At 37.4% G+C, this 16,855-nt stretch overlaps 1 protein-coding gene across 9 annotated transcripts in view; it reads left to right on the top strand.

Moving 5' to 3' along the window:
* Window positions 1-16,855, top strand: part of DMD (dystrophin) — a 979,946-nt gene that overhangs the window by 772,564 nt on the left and 190,527 nt on the right. For 7 of the 9 annotated variants that reach the window (XM_059839939.1, XM_059839938.1, XM_059839941.1 and 4 more), the window contains 2 exons: window positions 9,377-9,549; window positions 13,388-13,544. In XM_059839939.1, the coding sequence (XP_059695922.1) occupies window positions 9,377-9,549; window positions 13,388-13,544 (330 nt within the window). Of the gene's footprint in view, window positions 1-8,952; window positions 9,031-9,376; window positions 9,550-13,387; window positions 13,545-16,855 lie in introns of those variants that run through there. The other 2 variants (XM_059839945.1, XM_059839944.1) reach the window with 2 other exon arrangements.

Raw genomic sequence — 16,855 nt, 5'->3', positions numbered from 1 at the left:
AGATCTGCCTGATATAGTGACTTACTGACAAGAGTGAACTCTGTCTTATGAGAGTATATCTAAGCCCTGAGCTCTTATTTAAGTTTAAAGAGAAAGACTCTGATTCTAGAAGGGAAGGATGGTGGGTTTTTTGTTTGTTTTTTAGTTTAATTTCATATATATTTGCTCTATTACTTCCATTACTCTATGCTCACCTCTGTTACTGCCAAGTATGCTTAAAGTTTTAAAGTGTGCATTTCACTTTTCTTACCTTCTCGCCTTTGGGTCTTGGAGCTGGTTTTCTTATCTGGATCTAAATGAAAACACTTACACGACTTGACCAGTATGACTTCTGAATTAAAATAATTTAATTTTTATTATGCTAGTAGAATTATTTCTCTTTTACTATAATGAAGGGAAGATAGAAGGAACAAGTGAATTTTTTTAGTTGGTGGATTTGACAAACTCAGTGATTCAAATTAATTGGGTTTTTTAAAATGTCAAACTGAAAAAACATGAACAGAAGTTAGTTTTCACGCCAAGTAACCTGTCTCCTAAAAAAATGTTAAGATACAAGTTTATCTCATGTCAGAATCTGCTGGTGATATCATTATATTTTTTTCAGTGATATTGCCATTTTAACCTGATACTGTATTTACTGTGGGAGTACATGCATCTTGCTAGTAAATCCAAGAAAATACCAAATAATTATTTTCAGAATGTAAATCTTATTCAGAGACCCCTTGATGCAGGAGTTCTGTTCAATTTTGCTTTTGAATTCTGGCTGCAGCAAAACATGGTTAGACAGCCACAGAGAGACCAATCAATATGATAGTTAAAGTCGCTATTTTGAAGGATATTGTTAAAAATTAATTCTTTTTTCGGGCTCTGAACTTTTGCCAGTTATTTGCTTATTTCAAGACAGTCAGTATAAATTATTAAAGCACCTAAAATAAATCATGCAGAACATGATTCTGGTTTGGTTCAGCTTATTGAGAAAAAAAAAAAAATAAAGCTATGGAACTTCTTAGAGCTGAAGACTAATGAGGATGGACTTTTCTGTCAAATTCCTCCCCAGTGCAGCTCTCCAGTACAGCAGCAGTTGGAATGCTTGAACCCCTCAGAGAGCAGGGCAGCAACAGCAAGGCAACATTTTAATTCATTTAATGACTTTTACCCATTTTAATTCAGCTGTTGAGTTTGCGGTGCTGACACAGTACAGGTTTAAAGGTGGAAGCCCTGGTGTTGTGGCCAGAGTTGGTGTGAGCAGGCTGAGGATTTGGGGTTTGAGGGTCAGAAGGGAAAGCCCACGGAGAGAGGCAGTGGCATCACCTTCCCCACCACTGCAGCTGGTGGCAGCTCCTCTCTGCAGCCCCCCTGGTCCTGAGCCTGACAGCTCCTTCTGTTGCTGTGCCAGCCCTCTGGGCAGCAGCTCTTCAGGGCTGCCTGAGCCTCTGGTGCATTCAGAGGGGAGTCCATTTCCACAGGGAGAGGCCAGAAGTGGTAGCCTTGGCCTGCTGGCTTCTCACTGAGTGTCTAAACATGTGAGGTGCCCCTCACACTGAGCTTAGCTGAGCTTGCAGCTAAAACATCAGCAGTGAGATAAAACCAGCTTTCCTCACGGCAGTTTAAAGCCAGCTCGTGTTAATGAGTAAACCAGCCAACCCTTGGTGAATTCTGTTTTGTTGTGACAGGAGCAGCCAACACCAATTGTTACAGTGACTTTCATAACACTTGACTGCTGCACAGCAGCTTTCTCTCTGGGGTGACTTCACTGGCATCTCCTGGTTAAAGCCTAGGAAGTCAGAAGATCCTGAGGCCACTCCAGCATGACCTGGATTTCCCCTGGAAATCAAGATGAAGTGTACTTTTGCCCAAGTGCCTGCCCGTCCTGGCCCTTCCTCGGTAGGGAGGATTTGACACAAGCAGTGCAGAAGGGCTGGAGCTTTTCCCACATTGCCTCTTGCATAATGCCCATCAATCAACCTGTCCTCTGATTTTCTGTCCAGTTAATGGCAGTGGGTCTTGCATGCTCATAGAGAAGAGCACCCAAAATAGTATAAATTCCTAACTGAAATCTAATTGCCTATAGAACAACAAAAACTCCTTCTAAAAGGAGTCCTAAAACCATAATAGTTATTGTTCTGCTTGATCCAGTTTTAATGATGTGTTACATATGAGGCCTCTAGTTTCTGGTTTTTGTTTTGGATTGTTCTCTTTTAAAAAGATTTTATGTTTATTTAAGTTAATTGAGAATCAAGTTATGAAACTGGTGTACCAATTCTTTTTCTAAAGACATCAACAATGTTACCAAGAAAAACTTTAAATGTCAGGATATTTTTTTAAAAAGAAAATAAGATTGCAAAAATTATTTGTAACAGGAGAAATTAGGATAATACTTCTAATAGAAATAATTTCTTTTAAGTATAAAATGCCTTCAATTCTTGTTTTAAAATGATCTGAAAGAGGATTGTATATGTTCATATATTTAGGGAAGGATGAATGTATATATGAGTATCATAGGTTCTAAAACATGAGATACCTTATTGTTACATACTGGTGTACTGTGAGACATTTCTTTATGTACAAATAAATTTCTTCTAGAAAAGGTCATTTATAATAAACAGATATCAGATAGTTTTCACTGTTGGTTGGTAAAAGAAGAAAAAAACCCTGTCCTTTTTTCTTTTGTAAGATTTTTTTTCCTCCAGACCTAGAGACAGCTGTGTGTTTCAGCCTTTCCAGCTGTGTGTTGTAAAAGGAAATCAGTATTAATTTGAAGTACTGGAATGTCAGCAGAACTAAGAGAGGTAAATGCTCTGCAAACTATGCAACAGGACTTTAGGACCTTGCGTGAGTAACTAAGTGGAAGTAAATGTTCCTGTAGAGGAAGATGCTCTTTGTGCTGTTCCTGTTTGACCTCTGGAAAGAGAGAAGAAAAATTAGACATACTGAAAGTAACAGCATAATTATTTTGCTGCAGAAATTCTGCCTAAAGATTGACAGGGTGAGTGTGCTGACAGCATGTGCAGGTGGAGTGGGATCAGACACTCCCTGCAGTACAGGGGTTGGGAGGTGCATATCTGGTGGGAGCAGACCTCCTTCTAAAACCCAGGAATCTCTGCTGGTTTGTAATGGGCCTTATGGCTCTGCCTTCAGAAAATGGTGTGTATGAATCTATGCACATTTATGCTGTTTCCCTCCTACTCACTCTAATCTCAAATACAGATTTCAAAGGCAGATAGCTGAGCCCATTCTTAGACATCTCAGTAGAGGTGGCTGATTTTCTGACACATAGAACACTTGCAACTCCTACTTGAAAAATGTGCTTTGTTTGCCTTGTTGGATTGGCTTGCCTGAAAGAGAGTGCAGGCTATGTCAGTAAAATACATATTTATATTTTACATTGCAGAGTAAAAGTTCTTCATTTCTGTGGCTACAAAGAATTTTTCTTCATTAGTGTAACCTCAGACTAACACAATGTTTCTTTCTATTTAGGGTTTCCATCCTAGATATAATGAAAAGAAAAGTAGACAGTAAAAATAATAATATCTATTGAATTCACTGTTATCACAATAGGATATATTTCTCTAGACAAGGATCAAATCCTAAATGAAACTATAAATGCAGAAAGATTTGTTTCTTTAAACATTTGTTTCATTATTTTATATATTTATTCATATATTCATTACACTTAAAGGAAAGCAGGAGTTTTCTCAGTCTTCAAAAAACATATCCAAGAAGTCCACAAATTCCTTCCAAACACATGAAATTAGCTAATAATTGAATACAAATTAATTGCTAGAGGTCTCAAAAATGTATTATTTCGCTATGATCAAAGGAGAAATATAAGACCTTGTGCTATGGGCAAAATGTCAGGTCTGTGAATAAATATCTGCACACTAGAGACAAGTATATGTTCAAATTATTGTGTTAGTGCTCTTAAAAAGTTATTATTCCAAAGCTGAGGCAGCCCAATGGAAAAGAAATCAAGAAGCCCACAATGCATTTGCAGTTACTGTCAGCAAGAGATTGCTGCATCCTTAGATGCACCATGAAGTCTCTTGCAATCTGAATATAGCCTAAATTGAAGGCTCTTTTGCCTGTTTATAAAAATAATATTTTCTGAACACAGGACCCAACTTGCTAAAGAAAGCTTTTTTTAGTCTTCTGTTAGATGAAAGTTGCATTTCAGTATGAAGCTTGGTTACATCTTTATTCTGGGACTTGTAGAATTTTAAACCCCAACAATGACAGATGCAACTTACACAGATTGCTTTCTGTAGGGCAGAGTTATACTTCAGGCTTCCATTTATCAGCACTTGATTCTCTTCTAGAGGACTAGCTCTTACCCTTTTTTATCTTGAAAAATGTGTTGGGAAACCAGAAATGCCTTAATTATATTCATAAGCTTATCTTCACAATGGAAAGGACCTTTTTATCGTTCTTTTTAATCAAGTCATTAGCATGAAACTCAGAGATGTAATCATACCAGACTGGAATTGGGGTCATGCCATAGGCTAGCTGAATAGGAGGCTTCTTGGCATGGTGATGTATAGCTATTTCACAACAATGCTTTTAACTCAGTAAGTCTGCCCTTTAATTATATTTTAAATCTCATTTGAGAAGTTTTTATCATTATGTAAATTGTTCAGTGAATGGTCTCATTCTAAAGACTCAATAAAAGTTTTGCTTATGACCTGGGAGAGAAAATTACTTAAAAGCTTGATGGGGGAATGAGGAGCATCAAAGAAGGAAAAGAAAACCAAAAAGCAAAAATAAATCCAACAACCATTTTTTAAAAGAACTGTGACATTTAAAAGAGAGAACTTCCGAGGGACCACAAATGCTTCACTGGTTTTTTCCATCACTAATCTAAATCATAGCATCTTCAGATACAAACGTTCTCCTTCAAAAAAGGGTACATTTCTTTCTGTTCCAATGGTAACAACCAGCTCACAAGGAGAGACTGATGTAAAGCCTAGTGCAAACTGCCTTCTGTTGCCAAAAACAAAAAGAAACTGATCAAGTGCACCTTGCACTGAATCTATCACTCAGGTGCTTAAAATGCATTTGATTTGCTGTGCCCTTAGTTCAACATCTCCAGAACTGTAACACTCACAAAACTATCCCTCTGTCTAGCAGACAGGGGGCTAAGCTGTGTTCCTGAGAGTGGTGCCATGAGTATGGATTTCTGTGCCTCCAAAGGCTGCTGGAGTGTGCCAGGGCACGGAAAAAATGTCTCAAACTCTCTAACCATTCACACAGAGTTTATGCTTTAGGCAGAATCAGAAATTTAGAGGAGTTTAGATGTAATTAAATGAAATCAAGTGGGATAATTAAGTTGAAATCCAATTGCTAAACTGCTAAGATGTGCTTTACAGAGCTGCAAATAGAGGAGAACTAGGGTCCTTTAATTTCTTTAAATTATTGCATAATGAATTTTTTCTACCTTGTATAAAAGATAAATGTTTTGTCATCTGCGCTGCATTGATTTCCACGTTTTCCATAACTAACCTATAGTTCAAGAAATAGAACAAACTCCTTCTTCCTAGGGCTTCATTTTACTTCCAGACTATCAATCCCTCTCTGGTGTATTGCCAGAATAATGGCAGGTTTTGACATGTGTCATGTCCTTTTTCTATCATGTCTATATATTGCATGTGAGATATGAAGAACATTGACACTGATTAATTGTTTCTGCTAAGGAACCTCAAACCACATTGAATTCTTGCAGGACTAGCTGTGCTGGGTGGAAGCTGACAGAGCTTTGAGTGCATTGGATTTCACAGCAACAGCTCAGCCGTGCTTAGCAGGGCTCTGTGTAAAATAAAACCTGTGGAGCCACAGGTGAATTTCTTCTGCCTACCAAAGGACTTAGGGCAGTGAGGATCTGTGCTTCCATGGAGAATGGGAGCAGGACTTCCAAGGGGGAACAACTGAATTGGCCAAGTGAGAAATACACGCATCCCCTAGATTTTTTGGCAGCATTGGGTGTGCTCACTTACCACTTTAGTGTACTTTTCTGAAATCATGTGTGGTGGTTGAAAGAGCTCAGGACAGAAGTGAAACAGCCAGAGAAAATTTCCTCACCCTGTTTTGCCCAACAAGATTTTTATCCTCAAGGCAAAATGCATTTCATCTCTCCATCACCCCAGTTCTGTATCTTAGTTGCACACTTATTCTACAGAATAAAAAAATGTAAGTACCCATTTTTAAATGTGTAGAAACCTCTAATACATGTTCAGTTCAGTTTTTACAAACAAATATTATGGTGCTTTTTGTCATCTGACTGTATAGTTCATCTTAATAAAGGACTTCACTCAGCACCTAATGGAGCTGCAGTTCTTTCCAGGCAGTTCAGCTCACTCTAAGAGGTATCTTGTGATCAAAAAGATGCTTTTCATTTTGCTCTCTGCTCTTTTTAAGAGCAGATAGCCAATCTTTTTTCAGCACGGTCTCAGTAATAACAACTACAGCAGAAATGCAGCATACACTCCAACTGTAACTCAGTGGAATTGTACCAGGATTGATTTTTTTATCCTCTGTAGTCTTTTCATGTGTTTGAACACATTGGAAAATATGAAAGTGAAATAAATAATCTATGTTTAGTCTATATGCTATGCTTCTTGGTATGACATATAATGGCAGCATGCTTTTGCAAATACTTTAGCAATTTTTGAGATTAATAGCTCTTCCTGCTTTACTATTGTCAAGAAAAAGAAATGTGTTTTTAAAACATGGATTTATTTATTTCAGAAAAGAAATAAAAGGTATATAGATCTTTTTCTTATATGTTCTCTGCTTCTCTTGGGATCCGTAAGTGTCACAAAGAAAGGTTCTGAAATGCACCAACCTAAATGGAGAAAATATCATTGTTGTTGTCTTGCTTCTCTGTCAATGTAGGCTTTCTGCATAGCTGCAGTAAACTGCTTTTGGGAGCATTAGAAGCAGTGCAGTGTAGACAAGTAATTTGGAATAAGGAAAACTCAGTCTTGAATATTAAGCTTTTGATAAGAATACTTCACTTTTCATGTTCATTGCCCACTTAGCCGTCCAGATGTTTTGTGATACTATGTGGTATTCTGAAATAAAAACAGGATGGGGTTTGCTTTTATTTTCAGAATGATGTATGTGTCTGGAGAAAGAAATAAAATGTGTAGAATTCTAAGACACATTTTCTAAACACAAGAAAAACGTGGAAAGGTTTTTTTCCTTCAATTTGTCTTATGTATTGCTATGAGTGTATGTGTGGTAAAACACCAAGAGGGCATAGATTTGACAGTTTCCTACTGGGAAGAGTTATTCAACATGTTCCATGGCACAGGTTCTTGCCAAGGAAAAGGAACAAGTTTGTAAGTTTGGTGATTCCATCACTACTCTGAAAATTAAGAACTTTGAGGAGCAGGTAGTGCATGTAATTCTTTTGTCCAATAATAGATTTATTGTTTATTAAATGTAGGAGGACCTTAGAACTACACAGACATTAACAGTTAACTTTTTTTTCTGTGAACTTTATCCTTTCTTACATCTTGTTTCAGCTGTTTACATCAGTATTATTATACTTACCCTAGTTTAAATGATATCTCCAAATACATACATGGAAGGAAAGAAATTTGGTAATAGGGTATTCTTCATTCAAGTAAACAAAAATGAAACATCACAGCTGGAACTTGAAGCTAGCAACATTCAGACTTAAAATAAAATACAAATTTTCAAGTAAGGACATTCATACCTGGAATATAGTACATTTTTATGTACCTTAATACTGCCATTTTAAAAAATATAAATTGCCCAAACAACAATAAATACCATATTTTTAATACACTTGCATTCTGCAGAGTTACCTATGATGTACATCAAACTCATTCCTAAGTACTTTGCTGCTTAAATGACAATAGATAAGTAAAATGGTTGGAGAAGGATTCTTACTCTGTACCAAAGATGTTGCTGGCCCACATTAAAACTTCCCCAAATATTGTGCTAGTCATTGCTGTGAAAGGTATCCAGTTAAGGACATTTGGAACAGCAGTAGGTGAACAAGGGCAATCTACTCATGATTCAGTGCAGCTAACATTGCACCTAAAATATCAAATAAAACCAATTCAATTAAGAACACACCAAGTAGACAGATTGTGTGCTCCCCTCTTTCAAAGTCATTCTTCTGAAGAAAATTGCAACAAATTTCCATTGGGTACTCTCTGTGATGCTCAGTTAGTGCTGGGTCTTGTTCTCAAATTCCATAAATCATTTCCTCTTTCCCACTTTATCTCTAGCACTCCCATTTCAGGCAGCAAGAAACCACCACCAGAAATCTTAGTGCTCCAGCATCCCAGGAGAAAATGTGGAGCTTTATTCACTATTCATTATTTCTTTGTGTCTTTGTGTGCTTCTTTGTTTGAAAGTAAAAGTACTTTAGTGCAAATGTGGCTGCATATAAAGTACGTGTACGCTCATTCATGTACGTGTTGGAATTATTGTTATTATTATTTTTATTCCATTTAATGACCTTGATTCAACCACTGTTCTCTGCAAATGAATCTGACCTTGTGGAGCTGCAGCATGCAAACGTCTTGGGGAAGGGCAGCCAGCATACAAAGGCTGCATTGAGTGTGTGGGCAGGCAGGAATGCTGGTACCAGGCAGCTCTCTAAAGAATGTTCTTTTGGCAGAAACAGCCGTGCTAAAAATGAGGGGGAAAAAATGAATTTGAAATGTGGAGCTGGCCTGCAGTTACGAGGCGATAAGAAAAGTTGGCTGTTCAACATGAGCTGCCAGTTGCATATTCTAGGTCCTTGCTATTCTCAGGCCCTCCTACAGCCGTGGCCCCAACCAGTGTTTTGATACAGCACAAAGTGGCTGTTTATTGCTATTGACTGCTGGGGCCTGGGCTCCAAAATGCGTTCTGTCAACAGAATGTAAGTGAACTTGGCATTTTAAAGCCTGGCTGCTGCAGACTCCTAGATTCCTTGGAATTGCCATGCAGCAGGACCAGTGTTGCAGTCCCCAGCTCAAACTGAAAATGTTGCACAGGAAGACGTATCATGTGCAGGTCAGATTTACCTGGGACCCTGAGGGTTTTGTGGTTCTTTGCTTTTCCTGCATCAGCACAGTTAATATATCTTGTCCTTGCTTTGTTGGCTGTCAAAGGCTGCACCTTTGGCTTTCTAAATTTTGTTCAGTATGCTCTGTGCGGAAAAAAAAGGTCATATTCAATGCAAATGGCCTTCATGTGAAAGGGAAACAGGGCTTTGTATACAGGAAATGGTCTTGCTGTAAAAGGAGTAATCAAAACCTGTGCTCTGTGCTGCTCTGAGGATTTTTCCACTCTTTTGAAAAATTACAGTTTCTGTGGTTTTTTAAGAAATCAGATATATTGTTTTCTATTTCTTCCCTAGGAACTACAGGCAGAAATTGATGCTCACACTGACATCTTTCACAACCTGGATGAAAATGGGCAGAAAATCCTGAGGTCCCTGGAAGGCTCCGAGGATGCAACCCTGCTGCAGAGACGTCTGGACAACATGAACCTCAGATGGAGTGAACTTAGGAAGAAATCTTTAAACATTAGGTAGGATCTGAACCTAAGCAAAAGCCTATCACTGGTGTATTGGAATGCTACAAAATGCAAGTAAAAAGGTTTAATTTTGTTTTTGTCTATTTTGAAATTATTTGCACTGCTTTGGATGTTGGCTTAACTTTGTAAGAACAATTCGGTTTTTGGGTATGGAAATGATAGTAGAGGATTAGGGTTTGAGGCATATGATGAAGTTTTGTAATTACAGATAGAAACAGCAACTGTACCCCCTCTAAATGTGGGCTTTTTCTAGAACTGGGTATGACTTATCAGTGAGTCATGAAAGAGAGTGATTAAATAGCCAATATTTATTATAAGCTTCATTTTAAAGACTGCTGTTTCCAGTGCAAAACTAAAAATATCCTCACAAATGAGAAGACAAATTATTTAAGATTTTAGCTGTTGTCAGGAGAGTGGACAGAATTGCTAAATAAAATCTAGGGATAAAAGAAATCCATGGGTAGTATCATGAGAGGAAACATTTTTGTTTGCAAGGAGAAATATAATAAATGGTAACATCACAAATTATCAAGTGGTCATTCAGGCTTCAATGGACTGAAGGTTTCATTTCAAAAGAAATTGTCCTGGAAACTTTTCTCCAGAAATATGGCTTTTGCAATAGGCAGCCCAGCTCAAGTGCACTCAGTCTAGGGCATTTTTTCATTTTTTCACTTGCTGTGTGTTGGTGGTAGTTCAAAGGGCAGCAAAAGACAGAAGTGTTTTCCAAAGTAATGTATGAAATATTAGCTTTTTTCAGCTCAGGTCCTGAGGGAGGTCAGGATGTGTAATGACAAAAACCATCTTCGTATCATCAATCATTAAAAATAAATGAAGGCTGTGAGGTTGAAAAGATATTGATAACTAAAGAAAAAGAGACATATTGCTCCTTTTTTTCCTTCTGAGGAGCAAAAGAAGAAGAATAAAACCCTTCAAAGTGTCTGAGAATTTTTGTTCGCATGCATTTTACCCATGAACATGGTCAAATACAGTGATTTGTGAGATAAAAATAAATTGTCAGTTGTCCAAATATCAGTAATTAAATGTATGGGACATTCCATCTTTCATTTTTTGCATTTTAATGTGTTGTTGTCATTAACTGAGTCAGAACTAGTCAGCCCCAGTTATATCACAGTGACTTCCTGCACTGCACATTCAAAGCAACAAACCTTCCCTCTAAAATCTGTGCTTCCAATAAAAGGCTTAAGGTCTTCAATAACTTAGTGATTAGGATGGAAACAATTCCTAAATTCTCAGATATTCAGTTTAAGTGTTGCTGGCCACCAGACTAAATGAAAAGGCTTTTCCCAGTCTGCCTGTTTGAAGCTCTTTCTATCCATGGCACTGAATGGAACAGATTTCCTCATAACTAGCAATGCTTACACAAAAGAGGGATTAGAGAAGGCATATGAAATGTTCTCTAGACATCAGTCCCAGAAGTTTCTTTATTTAGTGCCATTTTATAGTCTGCTGAAACAGAAGACCCTGGGTGGACATTCTTTTCTAAATGCATTAGATAAAATGTATGGCAGATATTAAAGAAAAGCCAAGCTCTTTTCCATTCCTAACTTTCTTTCATCCTGATATGTCAGCACAGTTTACCCTAATAAACACTTTTTTTCTTATAAATATTTTTTATACTATTTTAGTATTATCTCTTTTGTCTGCACATCTTGGGCACAGTCATAAGTACATGAGTGTATGTATACAATGTACACTGGTGTGTGCATGCATAAATCTATATTCCTGAAGATGAAGGAACAAGACAGGTTCTAGGAAAAAAAAAAATCACCCAGCTGAGGAAGGTCAGAGAACAGCAGCAGTAACACAACCCCTTCAGGTCACTCTTTCTGCATTTTTTCCTGTAAAGTCAGGGAAGCAGGGAAGAAGTTCTGGCTTCCATTTGCTGCCCTTCTCCAGAAGAGGTGGAAGCTTGCCTATGCCAAGATAAATATGAGACAAGGGAATTACCCTGAATCAGAAACTTGGCTCCTTGTCTGTCTCCTGTCCTAAAGTCCTGTGGTCCTTGCTTTGGTTGTTGCCTCCTGCAGCTGCTCTATAAATATCCCAGCTTCTCTTCCCCTTGCTCCTTTCAGAGGTATCATAGAATGAAAGAGTGGTTTGGGCTGGCAGGGACTGTCAAGATCATCCAGTGCCAACCCCTGCCATGGACAAGGACACATTCAGCTTGCTCAAAGCTCCATCCAGCCTGCCCTTGAACCCTTCCAGGCATGGGGCATCCACAACTCCTCTGGACCATTTGTTCTAGTGCCTCACCACCCTAACTGTAAATAATTTAAAATATATGAACATATATATATAATCTAAATTTTTTAGCTTGCAGTGTCTTCACCAGACTTCACTGCCTGCAGGACTGGCCTCCCCCTGCTGTGAAGCAGTTTTGCCCCAGCTCCCAGATGCCCTGTGAGAGAACAAATCAAAAGGCCTGGTCTAGGAGTGTTCTTCACACATGGCATTTAAGTTTGAAATAAGAGAAGATTTTGCAGTAGCCCACATACTTTGAAAGCAGCTGAATTTTCTGTCAGCATGTAGCTGATCTGCCCCTTTCCCTTCTCTTTTCTTGCCACTTTACCTGATGTAAGAGGTTGGAAAAAAGACAGAATTCACAGAGCATTTCAGAGAAATGCAATTGTCCCTACCTTCATCAATTCATCATTTCCATATCCAAAGTAATAAGATTTGCAAAAATGCTGAGTCCATATTTTTACATTTCTTTATAAAACATTATATAGAAGGTATAGGAGTAGAATTCTTAGTGTCAGAAGAGAATGATTTTATGTGCAATCACTGTAGAAGAAGATAAATGTCATATGAACAAAGCTAGAACTTAAACAGAAATGTATGAAATAAAAGAAAATTTGTCTTTATTTCCCAGAACACTTTTTTACTTTACTGTTATGTAATACTCCTTTGGTTTGAGTTACTCAGAGGATTTCTTATGTTACTTGGAGGTGAAATTGGATTTTTTTCCTAACCAGAAATTAAAAAATAGCATATTCATAAGTCCAGAAAGACAAAATTTTAGTGGGTTTATCTATGGTACAGAGAAAAGTGAAGATTTTATCAGTCCAGCCACAGAAAACAGTTGCTGAAGTTTATAAGCTCAATACTTGATCCCAAAAAACAATATTTATGCATATACAGAGGAAATATTTATAAATATTTATGGAGACCTTTTCTGCCTAAAATGCTATTTTGTCTTTTAATTTTCCCAGTGTTTCAAATAGTTTCATTCATATCTCTGTTTAAATGGCACTGACATTAAGTTGGATACTATATGAGGATTTTATTTGCTTTAACAATTTCCTCATTACATTTTTTTAAAAGAATGGCATTGGTTCTCTTATTTTAATAAATTAAGAGAATGAGTCTTATGTAAGTTGAATGGTTTGTGTAGTGGTTTAGAGAAATGCTTGCTCTTCACTGAGTTGGGAAACTACTGTCTACATTTCAGGTAAATAATGTCCTGGTAATCCTAAGGGATGACTACATTTCTCATGCTGGTCCTGGATAAGATTTGTGCACTTTTAGTGAGACTGACAATTCAGCACAGCCATTACTCACTGCTGAAGAGGGAAACTAAAAAGCAAAAAACCCCAACCAATCAAAAACAAAAATCAGGAGATGTGAAAAAGAGCCAGGACTGTGGAACAAAATTTAAATCTCTGTTGCCAGAATCTAATTCAAAGCTACTGAAGCTATTCAAAAATCATTAACTTAATGAAACACTAGGATCTTGCTCAGTAAATAGGCTTGTACATTTTGGTTTTTACTTCCACTGTGCCTGAATCTTTTATTTAACACATGCTTTCAGGTCCCATTTGGAAGCCAGTACCGACCAGTGGAAGAGATTACATCTCTCTCTTCAGGAGCTTTTGGCATGGCTGCAGTTGAAGGAGGATGAATTGAAACAGCAAGCACCCATTGGTGGAGATCTCCCCACTGTGCAGAGACAGAATGATACTCATCGGGTATGTTGGGGTTTTTTAAATTATCTTTTGGTCATTGTTTTTCCCTTTGCTGGCTAGTGCTGCATGACACAGTCCTTGCTGAAAAGAGCTCCAGCTATTGCTTTCAAGCACAGTAGAGAAAACCAGCCCTTTGGAGAAGGAGGTGTTAATGCCCATGACCTTCAGAGACCTGTCACAGACAGGCAGACTTCATAGCCAGAACAATTACTAACCTAGTAGTTTTTGAGGATTAAATAATTAGTTCTGATTGTTTTTCTAGATCAGACATTCCAACCTCATGTATACTTTTTGAAACCCTAGTTTGGATTTTGAGAACATTTGTGACAGGAGTAGCTGGTATCAGCTCTATTGCACAGCTCTGCACCATGAAACTGTTGTGACAACTGTCTGTGGTTCATACTGGTTTCATCAGGTAATTCTTATGGAAAGACCATAGCAGAGCATCATATGGGGAACCATTCTAGACTAAGATTGGTATTAAAAGAGAACCTAAATAGATCACTTGTACTCTTGAAGTTGTTTGGCTTTTTTTTTTAAACCCACTAAATAAGCAACCCCCATAATAATACTTCAAGAATAATTCTTAGTACAAAGATTCACACTGATTTTTTGTTGTGGTGAGGGCATGCTTAAAGTATGTCTTCTGTGTTTTAATCAATTCACACCAGTCTGATGCTAACCCAATGTCTTCTTTCACCTAAACAGTCTTTAATGTCCTATGCCATTGAGGTCTATTCAGGTCTGAATAAGAAATCACAGTTCAAGTACCTCTGCTGTTCAATATACATTCAAGCTCTCCTCTCCTTCATCTCCATGTGTCTTTAATGACATCATAGGAGGATTTTACTTCCTGTTTGATGCCCAATTATGCTTCAGGGTGCTTCCTGAAAAGTTATTTCAAACAAATGTAGTTTTTATTGAAAAATTTAAATTATCAGTCTGTCAGCTTGCTTCCATGAGAAAAGAATATTCCAAATGCAATGATCATCCTCTCAAAGCATTGTGCTGTATATATTTAACTTTCTTTGTGAAACTTGCCACAAAAGGTGTTGTTTCTGAAGTTCCTAAACCTCTGATTTTATTGCTTAAAGGAGAAATGTGAAATGATGCTTTAAAACAAAATAGGTTCAGTGCTTTTTCTGTTCATCAGGTAGCTGTAAATAAATATTGCTCTAACATTGTTCTTTCTCATGGGGAAGGAAATATTTGAGAACAGATAATGAAATCAAATTTGCAAAGTGAACGTGACATATCTCGCTGCTTTAAGACCCTGAGTTTGTGAAAAGTCAGCAAGTACAAGTCAGACATGGCTTGTTCCATAGGCACACAGGCATTCATCTTCTGCAACAAACTGATGGGAAGTGGTGTCAATGTGGTTTGTCAAGGACCTATCTTCACTGAATGATTGAGAACCAAAAGGGAAAGATGGACAAAAAACATCTCTGTCTCTCTCAGTGGCAATTTTTTCTAAGATAACATAATGCTTTTCTGCAAGGGGCATTTTCGTCACGTTTCCTAGGTCTTCCCTCTGGAGATGTGATGTGTGGGATGTGTCTTTCTCACATAATTTTATGTGGGACTTAAAGCACTCTCACAGAGACAGTGAGGTGAAAACATCCATGACTTTACAGGGCAGCACCTTTCCTTTTTTCACCTTTCCCCTAAGAAAGTTGAGACGTGTTATATATAACCATGAAAGTTAGGAGAAGCCTGAGGTCTGTTTTAGCCATAAAGTAGCAACTTCCATAAAGTAGTTTTAAAGGCCATCCAGAATATCAGGATGAAAGAAGCAATATAGGTGTTGCTTTAACTCAGTGTGACATTAACTCAAACTCTTTCTTCAAAGACAACTCATGAGGCAAAATAAGAGTTAGAGAGAATTAGAATATAGAATTATTGCAACAAAGCTTTTTCCATCTAAATAATATTTAAGTATTTAAAAACATTTTCTCCTAGACAGAAGAATTTTTTTTTTTAATCTAAAGAAATCACTTCTTATAGTATTTTAGTGTTGTATATAGCTCTATAAGCAGTTTAAGGGTTTCCAAGAATTCATCATAAAGGTGGCAAGTCTTCAGTGGTGAAGTCTTCAGTGATGTCTCTGTCACACACCAAACTAATGAAGTATTTGGAATTTTAAGGGATGAGAATTATTGTATAAAATTAAGATACCATGAGTAGAGGCAAAATGAGTTCACAAAAGAGATCTCAGTTCTCTTTTTTAACTTCTCTGCCACTTGCAGGTACATAACACAGAGCTTTGGTCATCCCATCTAGTACCAAAGCTAGAAGGTTTTAGTTCCTTTTAGAAATAGTTCTTTTTCCTTTTCCCATTCTGTAGCCCTTCAGAAGCATGAGTGTAGGTATGCTGATTCTCTGTGGTAAAAAAGAACATAACAGAATACATGAAATTAAAATTTGCCTTGTCTGATCTTCAACTGTGACAGAGAAAAGAAAAACAGTCAACATGGAAGTTGACTTTGGGTTGTTGTTGACAAAATCTATGTTTGCAACATGTTGGTTGGTTGTTGGTTAGTTGGTTTATTGGCTGGTTGGTGGGTTGGTTGGTTGGTTGGTTGGTTGGTTGGTTGGTTGGTTGGTTGGTTGGTTGGTTGGTGGTTTTTTCCCCCCAGACATTATGGACTTTGTCACTCTAAAAGTTTCTTTTAAAGAAGCAGATATACAATGGCTATATCAGAATGAACGGGTTAGCTGATTTCAGAACATAAGAAAAATGTTTTCACAAGTGTACAATTATCAAGCTTAAAACTGGAGCCCAGTACTGGAAAGCTGAGAGGTTTGGGCCTTTCCTTAAGTACAGAGCTTAGCTCTCAGGGTGTTTCATGTGAAACTAAATAGAAGTTGTGTGTTGATCTTGAGAAAAAGAATCTGCTGACCCTTCATTTTGTTCTCTTGAATGTCACTTATGACAATTAGTCTTCAGTAAACTAGAGAAGCATAGAGCAGATCTGACCAATCTTTTAAATGACTAAAACTTCCAGTTTTGGTCTTTCTTCATAAGTACAATGTTTGGTTTTCCTTCTGTCAAGGATTGTTTTTGTCAGATAATGCCAGAACTGAACCCAGCTAAGTTCTTCACTTGATAAGTGAGTAAGCCTCATCAGGGGCACACTATTTAAATGCAGTTTAACTGATTCAATTGAGAAATAGCACAATGAATGCCAATATGATTTTATGCCTGAATCCTTTTTCTAAAGTGTTGCAAGCTGATTTTATTTTTCTTCCTGAAAGCTAAAATTTAAAGAGGAGCAAACATATTTAACCTCTCTATCATTCAGAAGAGCATCTGA

This window comes from Haemorhous mexicanus, chromosome 2 (genome assembly GCF_027477595.1).
Source record: "Haemorhous mexicanus isolate bHaeMex1 chromosome 2, bHaeMex1.pri, whole genome shotgun sequence".
Lineage (NCBI taxonomy): Eukaryota > Metazoa > Chordata > Aves > Passeriformes > Fringillidae > Haemorhous > Haemorhous mexicanus.
This window is presented reverse-complemented; position numbering and strand designations above follow the sequence as displayed.